We start from the raw sequence: 17,813 nt of genomic DNA on the forward strand, positions 1-17,813 counted from the left end.
CCTCTAACATTTTTGTTCCAAAATTCCCAATAACCCCTGAGTATGACTAAAATAGTTTGATCTCCACTGGAACCCTATGATCGAGTTGGCATGCTGAAAGGAAAAGAGTGGACAGAACAATATTTACTTTTGGTTTAAGGGTACGACTGCAAGAAAGGAATCCTAGCTATTACTATAAAGAGAATTTTAACAGTAAAGATTTCTTTACAGACAGAACAAACTATAATCAACATTTTGAATTAAATCTTTTCATATACTCTGAGCAAACTTTGGTCTGCCCCAGAACCAAAATTTCCCTCCTCAGACTGTTAGGCATGGTTTTCATAAAAGAGATATTTCTGGGGTTATGCATGAGTAACTGACCACAGCTTCTCAATTCAGTTCTCCTAAACGTGGCAGAACCAGGCAGGCCCACAGGGAAATGAGGTGTCTAACAGGCACCCACATCTATTAGTATTTGGCACAGAAGGAAGGATGGGGAGACAAAGAAGCTTGTGCAGGCCACTGAAGATATACTTTTTACTAACTTTATTGCACTCAATGAATTAATTAATCTCTTCTCTGGGTTCTTTCAATATCACTGCAATTGCCTATTCACTTATCTGCATCCTTCTACTAGATCAGTGGTTCTCAACTGGGGGTGATTTTTGCCCACTTGGCTCCTCAGGGGACATTTGGAAATGTCTAGACACATTTTGGGTTGTCACAACTGCTGGTAGAAGGGTTTGCTAAGGACATCTAGTAGGTAGAGGCCAGGGATGCTCCTCAACATCCTACAATTCATGGGATAACGCCCACAGCAAAGAGTTCAAAGATAGGAAAGATAGGAAAATTTGTTTACTATATGCCAAGCATGTAGTAGGTCCTCAATAAACATTTCTGTTATAAATAACCATAAATATCATATACATCTTATTATTGCGTACATACCCTAGCAACTCAACTTCCATGCTGCTTTCAGAGTAGTCTTCCTAAACGATCTGACCATTGGTTCTCTACTTGAGATCTTTGATGGGTCTCAACTTTTAAAGGTGCATACTGGAATATTTGTGAATAAAATGAAATGTCTGGGTTTCCTTCAAAACAATCCAGGGACAGGAAGTGATAAAACAAAACTGGCTATGAATTGGTAATTGTTGAAACCAATTGAAGGGTTTATGGGAGTTCATTCTACTATTACCTCTGTTTCTGTTTATATTTGAACTTTTCTAAAGTAAAAAGTTTTCAAAATGTGAAGCACATTGAATGAAATAAAACCCTATGATATCTCTTCCTTACTGGATAGAGACTGAATGTCTTGGTCTGTTAATTAAACATTCATACCATCTTTCTACTCAGCTTCCCCTCATCTCTACCTCAGCCTGAGGACAAAACCTGGCTGGTGCTTTAGACTATTTTTGTTCTGGAAAAATCAAATGTGTTCCAAAAAGTAACGCCTCTCTTGGATTAATTTCCAACTGACGTTCACAACTTTCCCTTCCACTCCCCTCTAATCCCCCGCAAAAACCCTAGTTTGGCTGAGATGTTAAGAGGCAGGAAAGGAAATTAACATTTACTGAGTGCCCATGATATGCCAGGTACTGTCCTGAGCACATTTTAATCTTTAAAAAGTTATGTGTAAAATAGATAGCTAGTGGGAAGCAGCCGCATAGCACAGGGTGATCAGCTGGGTGCTTTGTGACCACCTAGAGGGGTGGGATAGGGAGGGTGGGAGGGAGGGAGACGCAAGAGGGAAGAGATATGGGGACATATGTATATGTATAACTGATTCACTTTGTTATAAAGCAGAAACTAACACACCACTGTAAAGCAATTATACTCCAACAAAGATGTTTAAAAAAAAAAAAAGTTATGTGGTAGAAATATGGAGAAAATTCAGTATTTTCAACACTTAACTTGCTAAGAATTATATATTGTATATAAATCATGGCAAATTTGGCGATGTTCTTTTGTGCCCCCAATTTTTTTTTTTTGTATATATGCCCTAAATTTCAGAGAAATGATTACTTTTCCCTTTCACCATAAAAAAAAAAAATCATCGCTGGTGTGGTATAATCATTTTTATTATGTAAGCCCAAGTGTTCTCAAATGCTGTAAAAAGTGGTCACAGCATCCAAAGCAAACAGCACTAACCTGCCTATACTTCAAAATATTTCAGAAAATATGGTAGGATGGCACCACCTCAACTATTTTAATTGTTTTGCCATAAACCATAATCTGCATAAACTATTCACGTTTCCTGGGCTTTTTTGTGAGTTACAATTCAAAGTCACAGAACTTGTCCTAAATTTTAATACTCTCTTAAACAGTTTACATGTTTCCCAACATCTTAACCCTTTGGGGGAACAGACTTTTTTCCTTAAATTCTTTTTTTTTTTTTTTAAATGAAAAGATTCTATTTATTTGTATACGGTTATATGAACATAGAGAAAGGGATGGAAAGATATACACAGGATACAAAAACTGTTAACTTTCATTAACCAGGTGTGGGTTAAGGACTATTTATTACCTATTTTATTATACATTTAATATTGCATCAACTGTTAGAATGAATAGGTATTAATTTTATAATTAAAAATGAATAAAAATTAAAATGAAAACTTAAAATAAGTAATAAAATATATTGCTGGAAAACAGAAATTTTCTCAAATTATTGCATTTCTCCTCTTCCTTTAAACCCACTTCTTTTTTTTTTAATTTTTATTGAAGTATAGTTGCTTTACAATATTGTGCTAGTTTATACTGTACAGCAAAGTGAATCAGCTATACGTATACATATATCCCCTCTTTTTTGGATTTCCTTCTCATTTAGGTCACCACAGAGCACTGAGTAGAGTTCTCTGTGCTATACAGTAGGTTCTCATTAGTTATCCATTTTACACATAGTATCAATAGTGTAACTTCTTCAACTTCTTTTCATTTCATAATTATTAGAGTACTTGGGTGCTAACTTGCATACCAGTGTGATGCAGCATGAACAGGGGAAGGGGCCAGGAAGAGGGGTATGAAGAGATAGATGCCTATGTTGCTTGCAGTTTTTATTAAAAACTAGAATCAACCTCCCCCTAGGACAAGGCATAGGGTTTAAGAGCACAGGCTCTGGAATCAAAGTTCCTTGATTTGAATCCCAGACCCACCATTTATTTATATGCCTTGGCCATCCTTGCTCTATACTATACTTGCCTCACAGAGGGGCTATGTGGATCATATACTATTATCCACATAAAGCATTTAGCACAGAGCCTTGTACTACGTAAATGCTCAATAAATGTTAGATCATCATTATCATCATCTCCATCTCCATCATTGCCACTACCATCATCTATTATTGAAAATTTAAGAAGCAAAAGAATTCTAATCCAATGTTGGTTCCCAAGGGACTGAGAGATCAAAGGTAGCAAAGATGTGCTGCAAGGTTCAGGAAATTTCCATTAAAAACAGTGGCCCAGAGGAGGGACCCAGAATTATTTATTTAGTCTTGATGGCCTATTCTCCCTGTCCACAGAAGGAAGAAACACCACCTGAAATGTGTCCGTGCTACTGGCAGTGGTAGCCACAGAGCAGCCCTGCGGCTGGCTGTGAAGTTGAAAACCTCTATCCGCTGCCCCAGAAAACCCAAGTGTTGAGAAATAAGATGGACCAAATGGCCAGGGAGAGCTAGAACTTTGGCCCAGTCTCCAAAGAGCACCCATATAGTAAAAAGACAGTAAACCGTCCCATTGGTTGGGAAATTTTTACCCCCAAAGTTATTCCCAACAAGAGATCTGCCCACTTCCAGAGATACTATAGTATGTTATCTTACTACAGTAACACATTAGGCTGTCTGGCAGGAAGAACATTCATGATCCTGTTATTTTTCAAAGAGACCAATGTTATCAGGCAAATGGCCACACTCCCCTTATAAATGATTATTCCAATTCACTGAGAGGTAGAAGGAAAGCACAGACCCGAAGGGCCTGCCTGCATTGAGGAGAAATGCTTCTAGAGTCAAAGGAAAATAAACATAAAAGGTGAGAGGAGTCACTCATAAAGCTAAAAACTGCCAGAAAACCTACCCCATTCAGTGTAAAGTTAGAAAGAGCATTTGCATACAGCCTCTGGGAAGCCAGCCTACAGTCTAAGCTTCTCAATTTGTTTAACAAACCGAAGCAATAAACTTTCTTCACCGCCGTGCTTCTCCACTAAAATCTACTCTCAATTAGCAAATCTCATGAAATTGCTTTGATATTTGGTAAAACTTTACTCTTGAACTTTTATGTAAAGAAAACATTGACCTTTCAGGATAATTACAAAGTTTAAATAAAAGAGGAATTACTTAGAAAAATACCACCAGACTTAAAAGAATGGATGAATGAATTACTGGAAGTTATACGGCTGCAATATTGATGCCTAATTATTGTCTGGCACAGGAAAAAGCAAGCTGCTGCCTTCAATTACCAGCAGAATGACCTCTCTCAAAATAGGTAAGAGTAACAGATGGAGTACGAGGTAGCTGTTGCTGTTGTTAAACCACTTTCACATCACAAAACAGAGCCAGCTGTCGCCCAATTGTCACATATACTTTGCAACACAGTTAATTTATTCTTATTTCTTTCCCTCGGACCCAATAAACAAGGAACTATTTGGGCAATCCACTTAGAAAGACTGAGGCTGTTACAGCTGTTTCAAACTGTTGAAAACCAACTAATAACGTAAAACAGACAACAACAACAAAAACATTGATGAGGAACCAATAAACATCTCCTATGTACATTTCACACCAACTTTAGGAGGGCTGGGAAATGAATGAAAAATGGTTTTGCTTCTTCAAACAGTACAGCTGAGTGTTACAGCTGAAGGGGCCTCTGGGGGTCATCTGGTCGAAACCCTTCCTTTTCCAGTTAAAGAAAATGAAACCCAAGGACCTAAGGGGAGAGCTCCAAAGTGCCACAGCCAGCTAGCAGGGAAAGCCAAGAGCTGTGCATAAGATTCTAAAAACTAAATTATAAATATGCACTTGAACAGTTCTCAGCCTTCTTTCGGCTGTGACACCTAAGATGGATGGTGTTCACATAGACAGTGCCCTCCCCAAAGGTATCTGCGGTCCTGAAAAAGTACTCTAATAGCTTGCAGCCAGCACAACCTTTACCAGTAGGTCATGGAAAAATGGGCTATGGACTACATGCAATTCCAGCAGGAATTCTAACCCTCTCCTATGCTTCCTCAAGGAAGCATATTTGCACGCAAGGGAGAGTGACATCGTGATGTGATGGAGGCAACCTAGACTTTGATCTAATATTTAAAAAGGAAATCATTGGGACTTCCCTGGCAGTACACTGGTTAAGACTCCACACTTCCACTGCAGGGGACATGGGTTCGATCCCTGGTTGGGTAACTAAGATCCCACATGCCGTGCAGCACGGCCAAAAGGGGAAAATAAATAAATAAATAAGGAAATCATTTGCAAATGTATCACTAACCGCATGCCAGCAGGAGAACCAACTAAATAAAATACTCCTTGGGCAAAGAATTCTATTCTAAAGTTACTAATTGGCTATTAATTTATCTTTTGAATACAAGTGGACTTTGATTTACAGTATTGCAGCTTCTTTATGAGCAGCCTTCAGGCCCCTCTTCTCTGACTGAGCCTCCTTGAAACGCACCTTTAAATTGTACTTCATGGTGGATCACAGCGAGGGGCTTGGTGAACGTCTTCTTATTCTGCATCATGGCCCAGATCATCGAGGCATCCAGCGAGGTGCAGGCTTCATCAGGAAGCACACACTGCAGAGAGGCAGAGCAAAGCAGAGTCGGGAGGTCACTCAAAAGGGCCTGCACAAGTTGACCTGTGGCCCCTTATCAGACAGCTCACAGCTGTTTACCCCAGAAAAACAGGACATCGGGGTGGTTTCAAAGAACCACAAATAATCTGGGAGATGTGAGAGCAGGCCCAGTGTATTCTCAGCTGCACTTGAAGATGCAAACATGGCTGGACGGCTTCCCACAAAACAACTGGAGGTTTTAGTGTTATTTAGTCTGAAAAATAAAAAAACTACATGATGAATGTTGGCCCTTCACCAAGCTGGCTTCACATAAATGGTTCATGTTTGTGATTTGTGATTGTGGGAAACTTCATGTATTGCATTATGAGGGTGACAGATTTTACATTTGTTGTCCAAAAAGATAATCATGTTGTCGAGTACGTTTGATTTTTTAACTCTGGTATAGGCTCATGCAAAATGAAGCTTTCCAGGGTCATCTGCTTTTAATGTTCCAAAATGAAGTCCTGGGGAGTTGTGCCCAGGTGTGGAGGCCATGAGATCAGCTGTTTCTAGCTATTTTAAGGCTCCAAACTTAGAACCAGCATGCCCAAGCCTAGTGTATCTGTTTCCATTACCTTTTTCTTTAAAATAACTTTGGTTCCTTATCTATGCCCATCAGTGGGTAAAACGCTAATGTCAATGACATCCATTCCCTTTTGTTGGAAGAGGAAACATATCAATTATTTTAGAAGTCTATACACAGCAAGGTACCCAGAAAAGTTAATTAGCTTCCAGTTCTTCCAATCACAAAAGAGCAAAGACTTGTAGCTTTATTGCCATTGCTGCTCTAGGCAACATGAAAGTCAGATACATGTTATAAGAAGACAACTCCCCCCCTCTCCCCACCCCCCCAAACAAACAAATAAGAAAAGCCCTCTTGTAAAGGGAAACAATGGATTTTCTGTGGAGAGGAATCATTACTGAAAAGATTTGCATTTTAGGAAAAGCCTTCTTACTTTCCTACTAGTTCTTTGGTTAAGTAAGAGTCTATGATTCTACAACGAACTCACTGCAAGACCCTGGGCAAGACACTGAACTCTCTGGCCTCAATTTCATCAGCAATGGGCAGGGTTGGACTCAACGATCTTTGAGAACTCTTCCTAGAAGATTCTTTGGCTCTGTCTATTGTCATAGAAAGCACTCACAGGAATGTGGAAATATTAACCACAGGCAGCAAACAGAGGGACAGTGGTAACAGCTCTATAAATGGTCCTCTGTCATCATCTCTACCGTCTCATTTGCTCCTCTACCCAGGAGGGAAGCCGGTACTACTACTTCAATGGTACAGATGAGGACACGCAGGTTCTGAGAGGTCAGGGACTTGCTAATATCCTGTTGGTAAGCAGCAGGCCTTCCTTCTCGGTCCTCCGTGCTCTTTCCACTCTATCTTGCCTTGGATATAAATAGCAACTTTAGGCTTAGGGTCACATCCTATGTCATCCCCTGTGACTTAGAACTCTCCTTTGAATGTTCTGGAAGGAAATATTAGGACTAATTTTCACAGATTAACACACTATGAAGTTGGGCTGCCACAGGCCAGGCTCACTGAAAGGTAACAGCCACAGCCATCAGTAAAGACCCCTGGTAACTGCCAGGCCTCCCCTCCTAGATCCCTAACTCCTAAAAGTTATCCTCTGGGTCCCAGCCATGTACGAAGCTCCACATGGTTTTCTACCATGGTCCACTACACCCCAACCTTGATGGCCACTGGAAAGTGAAGCCCACACAGCTAAGGCACCAATGTTTCCAAAGGCAACCTAAAGAACACAGCCTAAATCACCTTTTATATATATATATATATATATATATATATATATATATATATATATATATACACGTACTCCCTGAGGACTATGAAATCAGATTTGCTATATTTTCAAATGTATTATAAAATTTCCTATGGTCTTATGGAGAAATGGATGCCCAGGGGAATATAATAGTGCAAAGGATTCATATCAATGGTAATCCATCCAATAATAATAATTTTTCCTTCTCCCTCTACACCCATCTCTTACAACCTATGTATCAGGTGAGAAAATTCCATCCATACAATACATTATTAATGATATGACTCGATTATTAGACTTTTAGACATTAATTGATATGTGATTATAAAAGGAATAGAAGTCAGCTTACACTGTGTGAGATGTCTAAAAAATAAATGCACATATGAAATTATACATAATTATGGCAGATCACAGAAACAAAACTAAGCAGAAGATACCCTTTGTGCACAGGGCCAAAATGATGAGGTAATTACCCTTGCTGATCCCCCCTACCTTGGCCACGCCAGCAAGGTCAAAGGGTTCTGATTTCTGTTGTGGCAATAGAATGTACTGGTTCAATGTGGGGAGTGACATGAGGCGAACATGACGAACCGATGAGAAACCAAGAAAAATTAAAATATTTGTTAGTTTCCCTTAGAAGTCCTCATGAGACAAGTCAACCTTATAACTCACACAGAGAAGGTCAAAAAACAACTGCAATACAAATCTCAGCGGGACCTGGAAAAATTAATCCTCACACTGAACTTGTCCTTCGGCTCTCTGTACTCTTGGCACTGGATACTATCTGAATAGCAAAGATAAAGCCAGACCTCTCCTTCAATGGAAAACAGTCTTGATTTATCATTCGTAAGATACTACTGAGTAGCACGCATGGAAAAAAAAAAAAAATCATACCGTCAGGATTTATTCTCTAAGACTCCATAAAACTCACAGTTCCCTGCTAACATGAACTTTATGGCTTCAACTGGGCAGTTCCCAAACCCAAAACCTCAACCTGCTGTAACTTGTGATTAAACTTCTCTGGTAGGTCACTGCCTCACCTAAAAATGTCAAAATAACAGTACAAATGGATGAAGGCCCACTAACCTTAGGTAACTTCTGGGGGTCCTTTTCCTTTTTGGTACACAATGTGAGCTCACACTGTAGAAAGAGCAGGGAGGTGTTGAAGATGGGCTTAAAAACAAAGCTGAATCGTTTCTTATCTATCTCGGCTTGCGGGATAGGAAAGTGCACTCTCTTGGGATTGTAGAATTTCACAGATTCATCTTTAGGACAAATGTTCTCAATGATAGTATAATCAGACATCCTATCAGGGTTCGAATATGGAGAGATAAAGCACGTTTGGATGGCAAATCCCAGTTCTTGGTCAGCCTTGGTAACGGACACCTACAACAGAACAGAAAGATCAATTCAGAAACAAGTTAGCATGTCACTTTCACTCTAGGCACAAGGGTAACATACCAAAGCGGCCCTTCTGATGAAAGACATTGCTTTACTTTCCTAACATATCTATATAGTCTTCCTTCTAATTACAAAAGTAACACACACTAATTGAAGAAACAGATGTTTTCCTCTAAACTTGGTATAGATGATACAGTGAATTATTTAGTTCAAGTCCCAGCCTGGAAGAGTCTATAATACAAGATAAATAAGTCTCTTCAACCTCCCATAAGTCCTCTGGGAAATAAAAACAAAAGTACATCATGCACCTAAGTGGATTTTCCCAAATAAACAAAACACCAGTAGGCAAAGCCCCTAATGTCATTAATAGTGTATCACCTGTAAGGCAAGCTCTTTTAAAAAATTACTCCAAAAATAAAGGACAGAGGAAGAATCTATTTAAACTAGGCACGGAAGACCAAACTTCTAAACTGCAGCAAGTCAGACTGAGCCTAAAACATTGCAGTAAAGCTATAGATTCGCCTGAAGTCCTGCTTCATGGTGAGCAGGCAGAGCTGGCCTCTGGGGCTGCATGTCGGGGAGGGTGCAATCTGGTGGCGATCACAGGCCTGGCAAAGTGTCCCCGCTTCTCAGAGGTCCAAACCAGACCTTGCCAAGTACTCTCCCTTCACTCTTTAAGCCCAAGGGTGTTTTAAGGGAAATCTAATCTGGAAATGTTTCCGACTCATTTACACTTCCCTCTTACAAAACATTTGTATGGGCTATGTCCAAACCTTGTTAAGGTTCTTTTCTTTAGAAACAGGAAGTAGTATTTGGCCAAGAGTAAACAGAATTCAATTCTCATCTCAACTACCAATTCAAATCTCAACTATCCTGAATTCAGCTAAAATCCTCAAACCAGACTGGATCCTCCATTTGGTGACACATGGATCACTGTGTGAACTGCCTCTCCCCTCTATTGCCTCATTCCTTGACTAAACTCAGGATCAAAATAAACTTAAAACACTTTAGAAATAAAGTTGGTCCTTAACCATAGGCCAATAGCCCCAGAATCCTTTCAAAGGCATGAAGATATAAACACACTTTCCATTCTGAAATACCCAGGGGAAATCCCTGACATTGCATGGGGCTTTTAGGCCACAGCACTATTTTGAAAGATCCCTATGTGGTTAACTGCAAGACGCTAAACAATGAAGATGACTGTGATAATGACATTTTGCTGTGCCTTAAAGCTTAATCCCTGAGAATAGTCTTATGAGATAAATATTTTCATCTTCATTTTATAAATGGAGGAAAAACTGAACACACAGGATAGCTGACTTGTTCAAAATCATATCTAACAAACACTGGGTGAAACCAAGGCTTGAGCCCGGGTCTTCTGAGCCCGTCTGTTTTCTCTTCACTATTTCACTACAGCTACAGGGTCAATTCAAGCCACCCATGATGTGGCCAGGGAGGGTGCTTGGTAAGAAGTCTTTCCAGGAAGTAGTATTTGGTAGTCTGAAAATATTCACACTTCATTATTTTTACAGTATTTCCAAAAATGAGATATTTAATCTTGGGAAAATGGCAAATTACATATACTCTATTTTAAAAAGTGGCCTTTAACATGAACTCAGAACCCACAATGCAAAAATGTGTCACAGAAGAAATGCAAACCTCTTCTCTAATCTCAAAGAAAGTATGCAATGGCAGAATGTCTAAGGTATTCCAAAAAGTTGTTTCGATGAGAGGAAAAAAATTGTCAACAAGTCTTTTCCTCTGAAATGGACCGGAAATGAGTAGCGGCAGGACTCTGCTGCTCACGCGCTGTGAGCACTAAACCTTGGTTTTTTCCCCCACAGAACGAGGGCACTAACACTGACTAGATACGGTGATTGTGACAATCTGTAAAGTCAAAATTACCTACACACACCACAGTTCCCTTCTAGTTAAGAAATGCCGGCTATTATTAATAGTATTAGTCTAGATTTAAATTTCGGGGGGTTATATATAGATATATATTCTTTTAATTTCCCAAGACAAATGAACTAAAAGAAAAGCTGCCAACTACGTGACCAACTATCACCCAAGGATGACCAAAGACCAGGTGGCAAAGCTGATAATGTCTTGGATTAAAGGAAGAGACTAGGATCTAGAGGAAATAGAAGATTCTGGGAGGGGATGTGGTAAGGATGACCACGAGAAGAAACATGGAAATAGTTCTTTAGACCAAGCCAATGACTGGGTAAGTTTTATTTACTTTCCCCAAATAAAAAATTTTATTATTAGCAGTGCAGTCCAAACTGGGAAACAAGGACTAGGCATGGCTGCTATCCTATTTAGCAAAATATTTACAGATTCTCTCTCGTATTTCAGGTGGTTTAAAACAACTTTAAAATAAAGCAGTTTATACCATTTTCCCCCTCCCCAGAGTCTCTTCAGTGTATTATTATGTATTATTATCATGTATAATGATATTTAAAATGGTATAGCAAAAAGACTTGGTTCACTTTTTTCCATCACTTGACCATGTCTTTGATTAAATTTAATTATGAACAATATAGATGATATATAAATGGGAAAATAAGAATGAGAAAGAAAATGAATTTCAAGCAAGCCAACACTGGGGGTGGCAGGGTGGGGGAGAAAACCCAAAACACCCAGGGTAGGATACATGAGGAAGATTTAAGGCAGCAACGCCATAGACTGGCAAAGTCAGGCACACATCTGGAAAAGAACAAACTGAAATGAAGCAGCACCCCTAAAATCCATAGCATAACAGTGAACCACTGACCAACCACACATGTGGACTGTGCAGCCGGAAAAGCAAGAAGAAAACAACGCATCTTGGATTAGGAGAGAGCTCTGATTAGGGACAGCATGTAGAAAGCAGTATATTTTCCCCAGCAGAGAAAGGAGGTATACCCAAAGATAAGATCTCTCAGAAGAGGGAATCAAAAAGAAGGAGACGATCCAGGAAAATGTCTAGAGCCAGTGGGCTCCGTCCCAGAATCAGTACAAATGTGAGTTATTTGTCTTGCTTAACTAGAAATATGTGCACTGAAGTCACTTTTAATATATGGAAGTATCCCATTTTGGCCCCTTAAGCTTCTCCCTCCAGTCCCACAGTGAAGGAGAACACCAGCTTGCAGCTCAGCACCAAAACCAGCTCAACAGAGGACGACTTCCATGTTAAGACCAGCAGACATTCTGGGGCCATGAGGATATTGATCTTCTCTAGAATCCAATCTGTGAACTTGGATATTTGCACTGCTAAGAGGTTACATTTTCTCCCCCTTTCAAATGGTACTTTGAGGATAAACGATAGCATCCAGTGGATAACAACAGTGTGGGCTCTGGAGCCAGATGGTCTGAGCATGAACTCTGACTCTGAACTCTAGTAGGTACTAACTGTGTGACCTTAGACGAGTTTGTGCCTCAATTGCCTCATCTACAAAATGGGTATATTAATAGTCCTGTCTCACAGAATTGCTTCAAAGAGTAAAATACTACAATACTTGTAACTGAGCTTGGCACAAAATAAATCTGCAATAAATGTTAGCTGTTGTTATTTCATTATTACCATCACTACCTAATATTTTTGTAGTCATTCCAAAGATTTATGTTATGTGTGGTTATTACTGTTATATATAGGAAATAGTTTTAATGAATTTATAGATACATTTCGATGATGATCTAGAAAAAGCAATTTTCATGAGATACAGTAACACACAGTATTTCACTCAAAAGTATCCACAGTTTAAAAGATAGTAGTCTCTGAGGTGGTTTGAAATATTCCTTGGTTAATTCTGATATTGCAGCTACTGAACAACTGTCCTTAGCAAAAATGCTAAGGACAAAGTAAGGACAGGGCTTTATTAGAATTCACAGTGCCGATTTTTATTTAAACATTTATCCATTCATCTACAAAATACTCTCTCCGTTTAGAATGAACGTAGTGAATCCTGAAATTTCCTGCTTTGGTCAGAAATCGATGTGGGAGCGTTTTCTAAGCCACACCCTCACGCAGAGCTGGTCAAAGCGGTGAGGAAGGGCAGGAAGAGGTCTGCCCCAGCTGCTTTCACTCATGCCCAGGAGCTACTACGAATCTGCTTTAACCTAACAGCCCAAGGCTAACATTTGGGTCTCACCTCAACAAAAACATGTCCGTTCTCTGCCACAGAGAAGACCCCTTGGGAGGGCACCAGAAAGAGGTCAGTGTTGTACAGCTCCATGTTGAAGGTGACATTTCTGTTGGGTGGGTCCTGGAAGCTACTGGGATTCCCCACCTGCCGCAGGCTACAATTAAACTGGAAAAAAAAAAAAACACCACACACACACAGATGGAGATAAATCACAGTCAAATGAAGCTTGTAGCTTTATGAGCTTTAGCCTTTAACATCTGATTCTATTTTCCAATAGTCCCTGACTAAAGCTGACCAAAAAGACACCGGTCTCTACAAACTTCCTACTACAAATAAACACATACCACCACAACTTCAGGTCGGCTGAAGAAGGAAGTATCTCCTTCATCCGTATCTCCCGGAAATCCATTATCACCTGACTCCAAATCTTCATAACCATCTGGCCAGCCACTACTATCCGCAGGGGGTGGAACCTGTATTACAATCTAAAAGGCAAGGAAAGCACAATGTTATAAAAACACCAAATCACATGCCTTTGGTTCTACCTCATACAAACACCCATGTAATAATTCAGAGGCAAACTGAAAATCTGACTTAAAAAAAAAAAAAAAAAAAACTTCAAGTATTTTTAGGACTTCATCCTCAAAGAGATGAAAAAGAAGAAGCCCAATGCACGTTCAAATTAAGATTTACAGTAAAATATGTATTTTCCCCTGTGACAAAATATAAATTATTTCAAACAGTGGGAAAACACCAGACACTGAAATGGGATTGGATGGGGTTGTCAATAGGCCCCCCTATACTGTGGGGGGTGGGAAGGGGTTCTCCTTAGGAACCTTTATATGGAAAACTCTAAGAAATACTGATTTGGCTAATCCAAGGAGCTCCTGTAATTTGTATCCGTCAAGATTTGATCAAGTTTGGTTTGAGTTAGAAGCAAAGGACCTGATGTTTACTATTGAGCCATTCTCTCCTCACTTTTACTCCTGCACTCCTCCATCTCCCCAGTACATCTTTTTTTAAAAAAAATAAATTTATTTATTTATTTTTGGCTGCATTGGGTCTTCGTTGCTACACGCGGGCTTTCTCTAGTTGTGGCGAGCGAGGGCTCTATAGGCATGCGGGCTTCAGTAGTTGTGGCGCATAGGCTCAGTAGTTGTGGCTCACAGGCTCTAGAGCGCAGGCTCAGTAGTTGTGGTGCACAGGCTTAGTTGCTCTGCGGCATGTGGTCTCTTCCCTGACCAGGGCTCGAACCCATGTCCCCTGCATTGGCAGGTGGATTCTTAACCACTGTGCCACAGGGAAGTCCCCCAATATAGCTTTTGTATGGTGTATAGATGCAGGAAAGAACATCATGTTTTATGCCATGACAACCTATCTTAACACTGGTTGAAATGATTATTCCTAGGTTAGCTCCAGATAAGATGAAAAAATTCGCCCAAGGACCAGGACTCCATAAATTAACTCCTAATTTCTTTGCATATATAGGATAGCTATACTTTTTGTTTGATTTTTCACTCCACATCCTTAGATTTTTAATATGTTGCAAAACAAAAATACATTTTAAGTCTGAAAATTACTACAAACAATTATAACTGGAAGAAATAGTTAAAATAGCCACTGAAGAGGTGAATGGGATGGGAATGAAGGAAAACTACCTCTCTATTCTTTACCAGGCCCTCAAAAGAAAGTACTGATGCAACTGAAGCAAGTTAGGTTATGACTTACCCTATCATAATTTAAAAAAAAAAAAAGAAAGAAAGAATGAATATACGCTTCTCTCCTGAGGCAGGTGGCACTTTTTTTTTACTTAACAGACTGATTACCATGGCCTCTTATTGGCATTAATTTAGACAAAAGTTTAAAATTCCAAAATCAAGTATACCAGTAATATATGACATTCATTACATCTGGAAAAACTGGATAACTGCAAGAAAACTAGAGTTGGAATTGGCAGAAGAGGGTTCATCATAAAAGTCAAAGGTTAATAAAAGATTTCAGTAACACAGGGAGAGTAACTGCCGCTACCTAGAGTTGGGGGAAGATTAGTGGATGAGAGGTCAGGAAGCTGGATTCAGTCCTGGCTCTACTGTTAACTAGTCTCTCAAATCCAAGCAAGTCTCTTAACTCCCTGGAGTTCCATTTCCTCACCTGTGAAATGAGGACGTTGAATGAGATCAGCTTAGGGCTCTTTCCAGCTCAAACATTCTCAGATTGTCTGAGGAACAATAACCTTGGCTCACAGGAGAGTCAGTCTCCACATGAGCCACACTGACCAGAGAGCCAGTCTCTTCTCTGGCTAGGTTGAGCCCATCTGTTGACTGGCAGTGGAATAAACAGAGCAGTCGGGGCCTCCCCGTGCCAAGCCAAAGCTGGGGTAGGCGCTGAGTGCAGACACACACACCATGTCAAAGCTGGACACAGGGATCTTTGAGCCCTATTTCTACCAGCAAAAGTACAACTCAAATTGCAAACTTATCACTTTAAAGTCCTTTTGAAATTTCATGTTCAAATTCTTTTAACTTTCACTGTTAAGCATCCATCTCTACAAGAACAGATTTAGATGAATCTGTTCTGACAAGATTCTGACAAGAATCATGTCTGGAAAGTGAAGGGTAGCTATTGCAATGGATTATCATTGGGAGAATCTGTGGAATCTCTCTCTGGGTAACTTCAAAAATAGAAGATTTTCTTCAATTTAGGGTCTTTCTTAGAGATGGAGAGAGATTTAACACTTTCTTGAAGGACCTTTTCAGACTTCTCTCTTTTGGTTCTTTTGTTCGTGAGGGAGGGAGAAGTTCTCCTACTTCTAGACAAGACTCAGATGAGGCCAGAGAGACCACGGATCTGGTTAGCTCAGTTGTATAGAGGCGCTCACTCATAGCCCAAGGGGTTGGATTTTATCCTTATGTGGACCAGGCCATCCGAGCCTGCAGCTTAGCCGGGAAAAGTCATAATCACCTTGCCAGTGAAACTCTGCCAAGAGGAGATGGAAGGAAGGGTGGGAAAGATCACCACAAATGCTCCAGCCGAGAAAACAGGGCCTCCCAGCTCCCACAGACTCACCAACAAAACAAATAAAAGAGTTCAGGGTCATACTACATCCCATTTTGTTGAGAACTGACACTTGGCTTTGTTCAGACCCTCCTCACTTTCCTAGAAGTCTTAAGACTAATTTTAAGGTAACAACACCCAGCAAGGCTCTGGCAAAGGGAAAGCTTTGTCCTGGAGAACACTCACGGAGTTGTAGTAAACCACACCATAAGGGGCTGATCGCCGGTGCCGAGTCCCACAGCCATTCAGGGGAGACTCCAAAATGAAGTGGGTGCCATTCATCTTGGCCTTGCATGTGGGATCCAACAGGGTGAGCTCCATCCCAGAGTAGCCGCTGGCCTGAAACAACAACGACTGAAGACATAAAGGGGGGGCTCACAGGCCATTCTACAGCATGCAGTTAACACATTTTGCCTGGTCTTCCAAGTTGCTGGAGGCCTGCACTTCCCCTCCCCTCTTACCTCCTTTCAGCCTACCATCTCTCAACAGCCTCAGAATTGTGTTTGTTGGCCTTGGAAATTCAATAGCAAAATATTGACACACAAGGATCTGGAACCCCCCTCACTGAGAACAACAGGAACCGGGTGAGAATCACAGCCAAGGGGAAGTGAGCCCATCCAACTGAGAAAACAGTATCAAATCTCTGGAGTTCAAAAGTGAAAGAGCTGGAAATAACTAACACAGACTGAGGCAAGATGGGGAGGGAGGTAGCCTTCCCTTCTCTCCTTTAAGAAACGGCACCCACCTGAAACGAATCTTTTTCTATAGCCACAGTCATCTTTTCATTGTCACATTTGACTGACAGGGCAACATCCATCCTCCCCTGCACCTCCTCGGCCTCTCTGGGACCAGGAAACAGTTGTATGCTGGGGATGACAGGGTCCTTTGGCCGAGGGATCCCATCTTCTTCCCCTTCCTTCCAGCCTGTCCTGGAGATATCGGGGAAGGGAAAGGGGAAACCTCCATTTCGGCCTCCCCTTCCCCGGATGGGTGGGTTGTCCAGGGCAGGCAGGGTGCCAGGGTCCAGCAGGATCCGTAGCTCAGGAGGGATGGTATGGACTTCCTCATCTCTCATCTCCTCTGCTGGTAAGAGAAGAAGGCAAAACATCATCAGTGTTTGATGCCAGGCCACAGTCATATCATTAGAGGCAAGAACAGGAGAAATTAGCAAAGAATGGGCATGTGTAAAATTACTCTTAACAAGCAATGTATAAAAGAGATGAGGAGTCTGGAAGCCTGAATTCTAGTGCTGATGTTCTTTCTAACTGGTTGAATGGCTTTGGGTAAGTGGCCTACCTCTCTGTGCCTCAGTTTCCCAATTTTTAAAATTAAGAGGTTGGATTAGATCAGTGGTTCTCAACTTTGGCTGCACATTAAAATCACTCTGGGAGCTTAAAAAAGAAAATCCCTATGCTCAGGCTGCATCCCAGGCCAATTAAAAACTGAACTCTCTTTAAATCATTATGTTTTAAAGCTCCCCATGTGATTCCAATGTGGAGCCAAGATTAAGAACCACTGGATTAGATGATTTCTAAGGCCCTTCAATCTATACAAATCTACTATTTGAATAAGTTATGTGGGACAATATTATTCCATTCGAATGCCAATGAAATACTTTCCTTGAATCTAGAGATTCTTTAGAA

At 40.6% G+C, this 17,813-nt stretch overlaps 1 protein-coding gene across 9 annotated transcripts in view; it reads right to left on the bottom strand.

The window, feature by feature from the left end:
- The window catches only part of TGFBR3 (transforming growth factor beta receptor 3), a 199,568-nt gene that overhangs the window by 20,200 nt on the left and 161,555 nt on the right, over positions 1–17,813 (bottom strand). For 4 of the 9 annotated variants that reach the window (XM_068540294.1, XM_068540291.1, XM_068540292.1 and 1 more), the window contains 7 exons: positions 16,916–17,253; positions 16,357–16,509; positions 13,461–13,601; positions 13,123–13,281; positions 8,675–8,974; positions 8,081–8,116; positions 5,643–5,763 (listed from right to left, as the gene is read on the bottom strand). In XM_068540294.1, coding sequence (XP_068396395.1) covers positions 5,643–5,763; positions 8,081–8,116; positions 8,675–8,974; positions 13,123–13,281; positions 13,461–13,601; positions 16,357–16,509; positions 16,916–17,253 — 1,248 coding nt within the window. The remainder of the gene's footprint in view (positions 1–5,642; positions 5,764–8,080; positions 8,117–8,674; positions 8,975–13,122; positions 13,282–13,460; positions 13,602–16,356; positions 16,510–16,915; positions 17,254–17,813) is intronic. The other 5 variants (XM_068540299.1, XM_068540297.1, XM_068540298.1 and 2 more) reach the window with 3 other exon arrangements.

This window comes from Eschrichtius robustus, chromosome 3 (genome assembly GCF_028021215.1).
Source record: "Eschrichtius robustus isolate mEscRob2 chromosome 3, mEscRob2.pri, whole genome shotgun sequence".
Taxonomy (NCBI): domain Eukaryota; kingdom Metazoa; phylum Chordata; class Mammalia; order Artiodactyla; family Eschrichtiidae; genus Eschrichtius; species Eschrichtius robustus.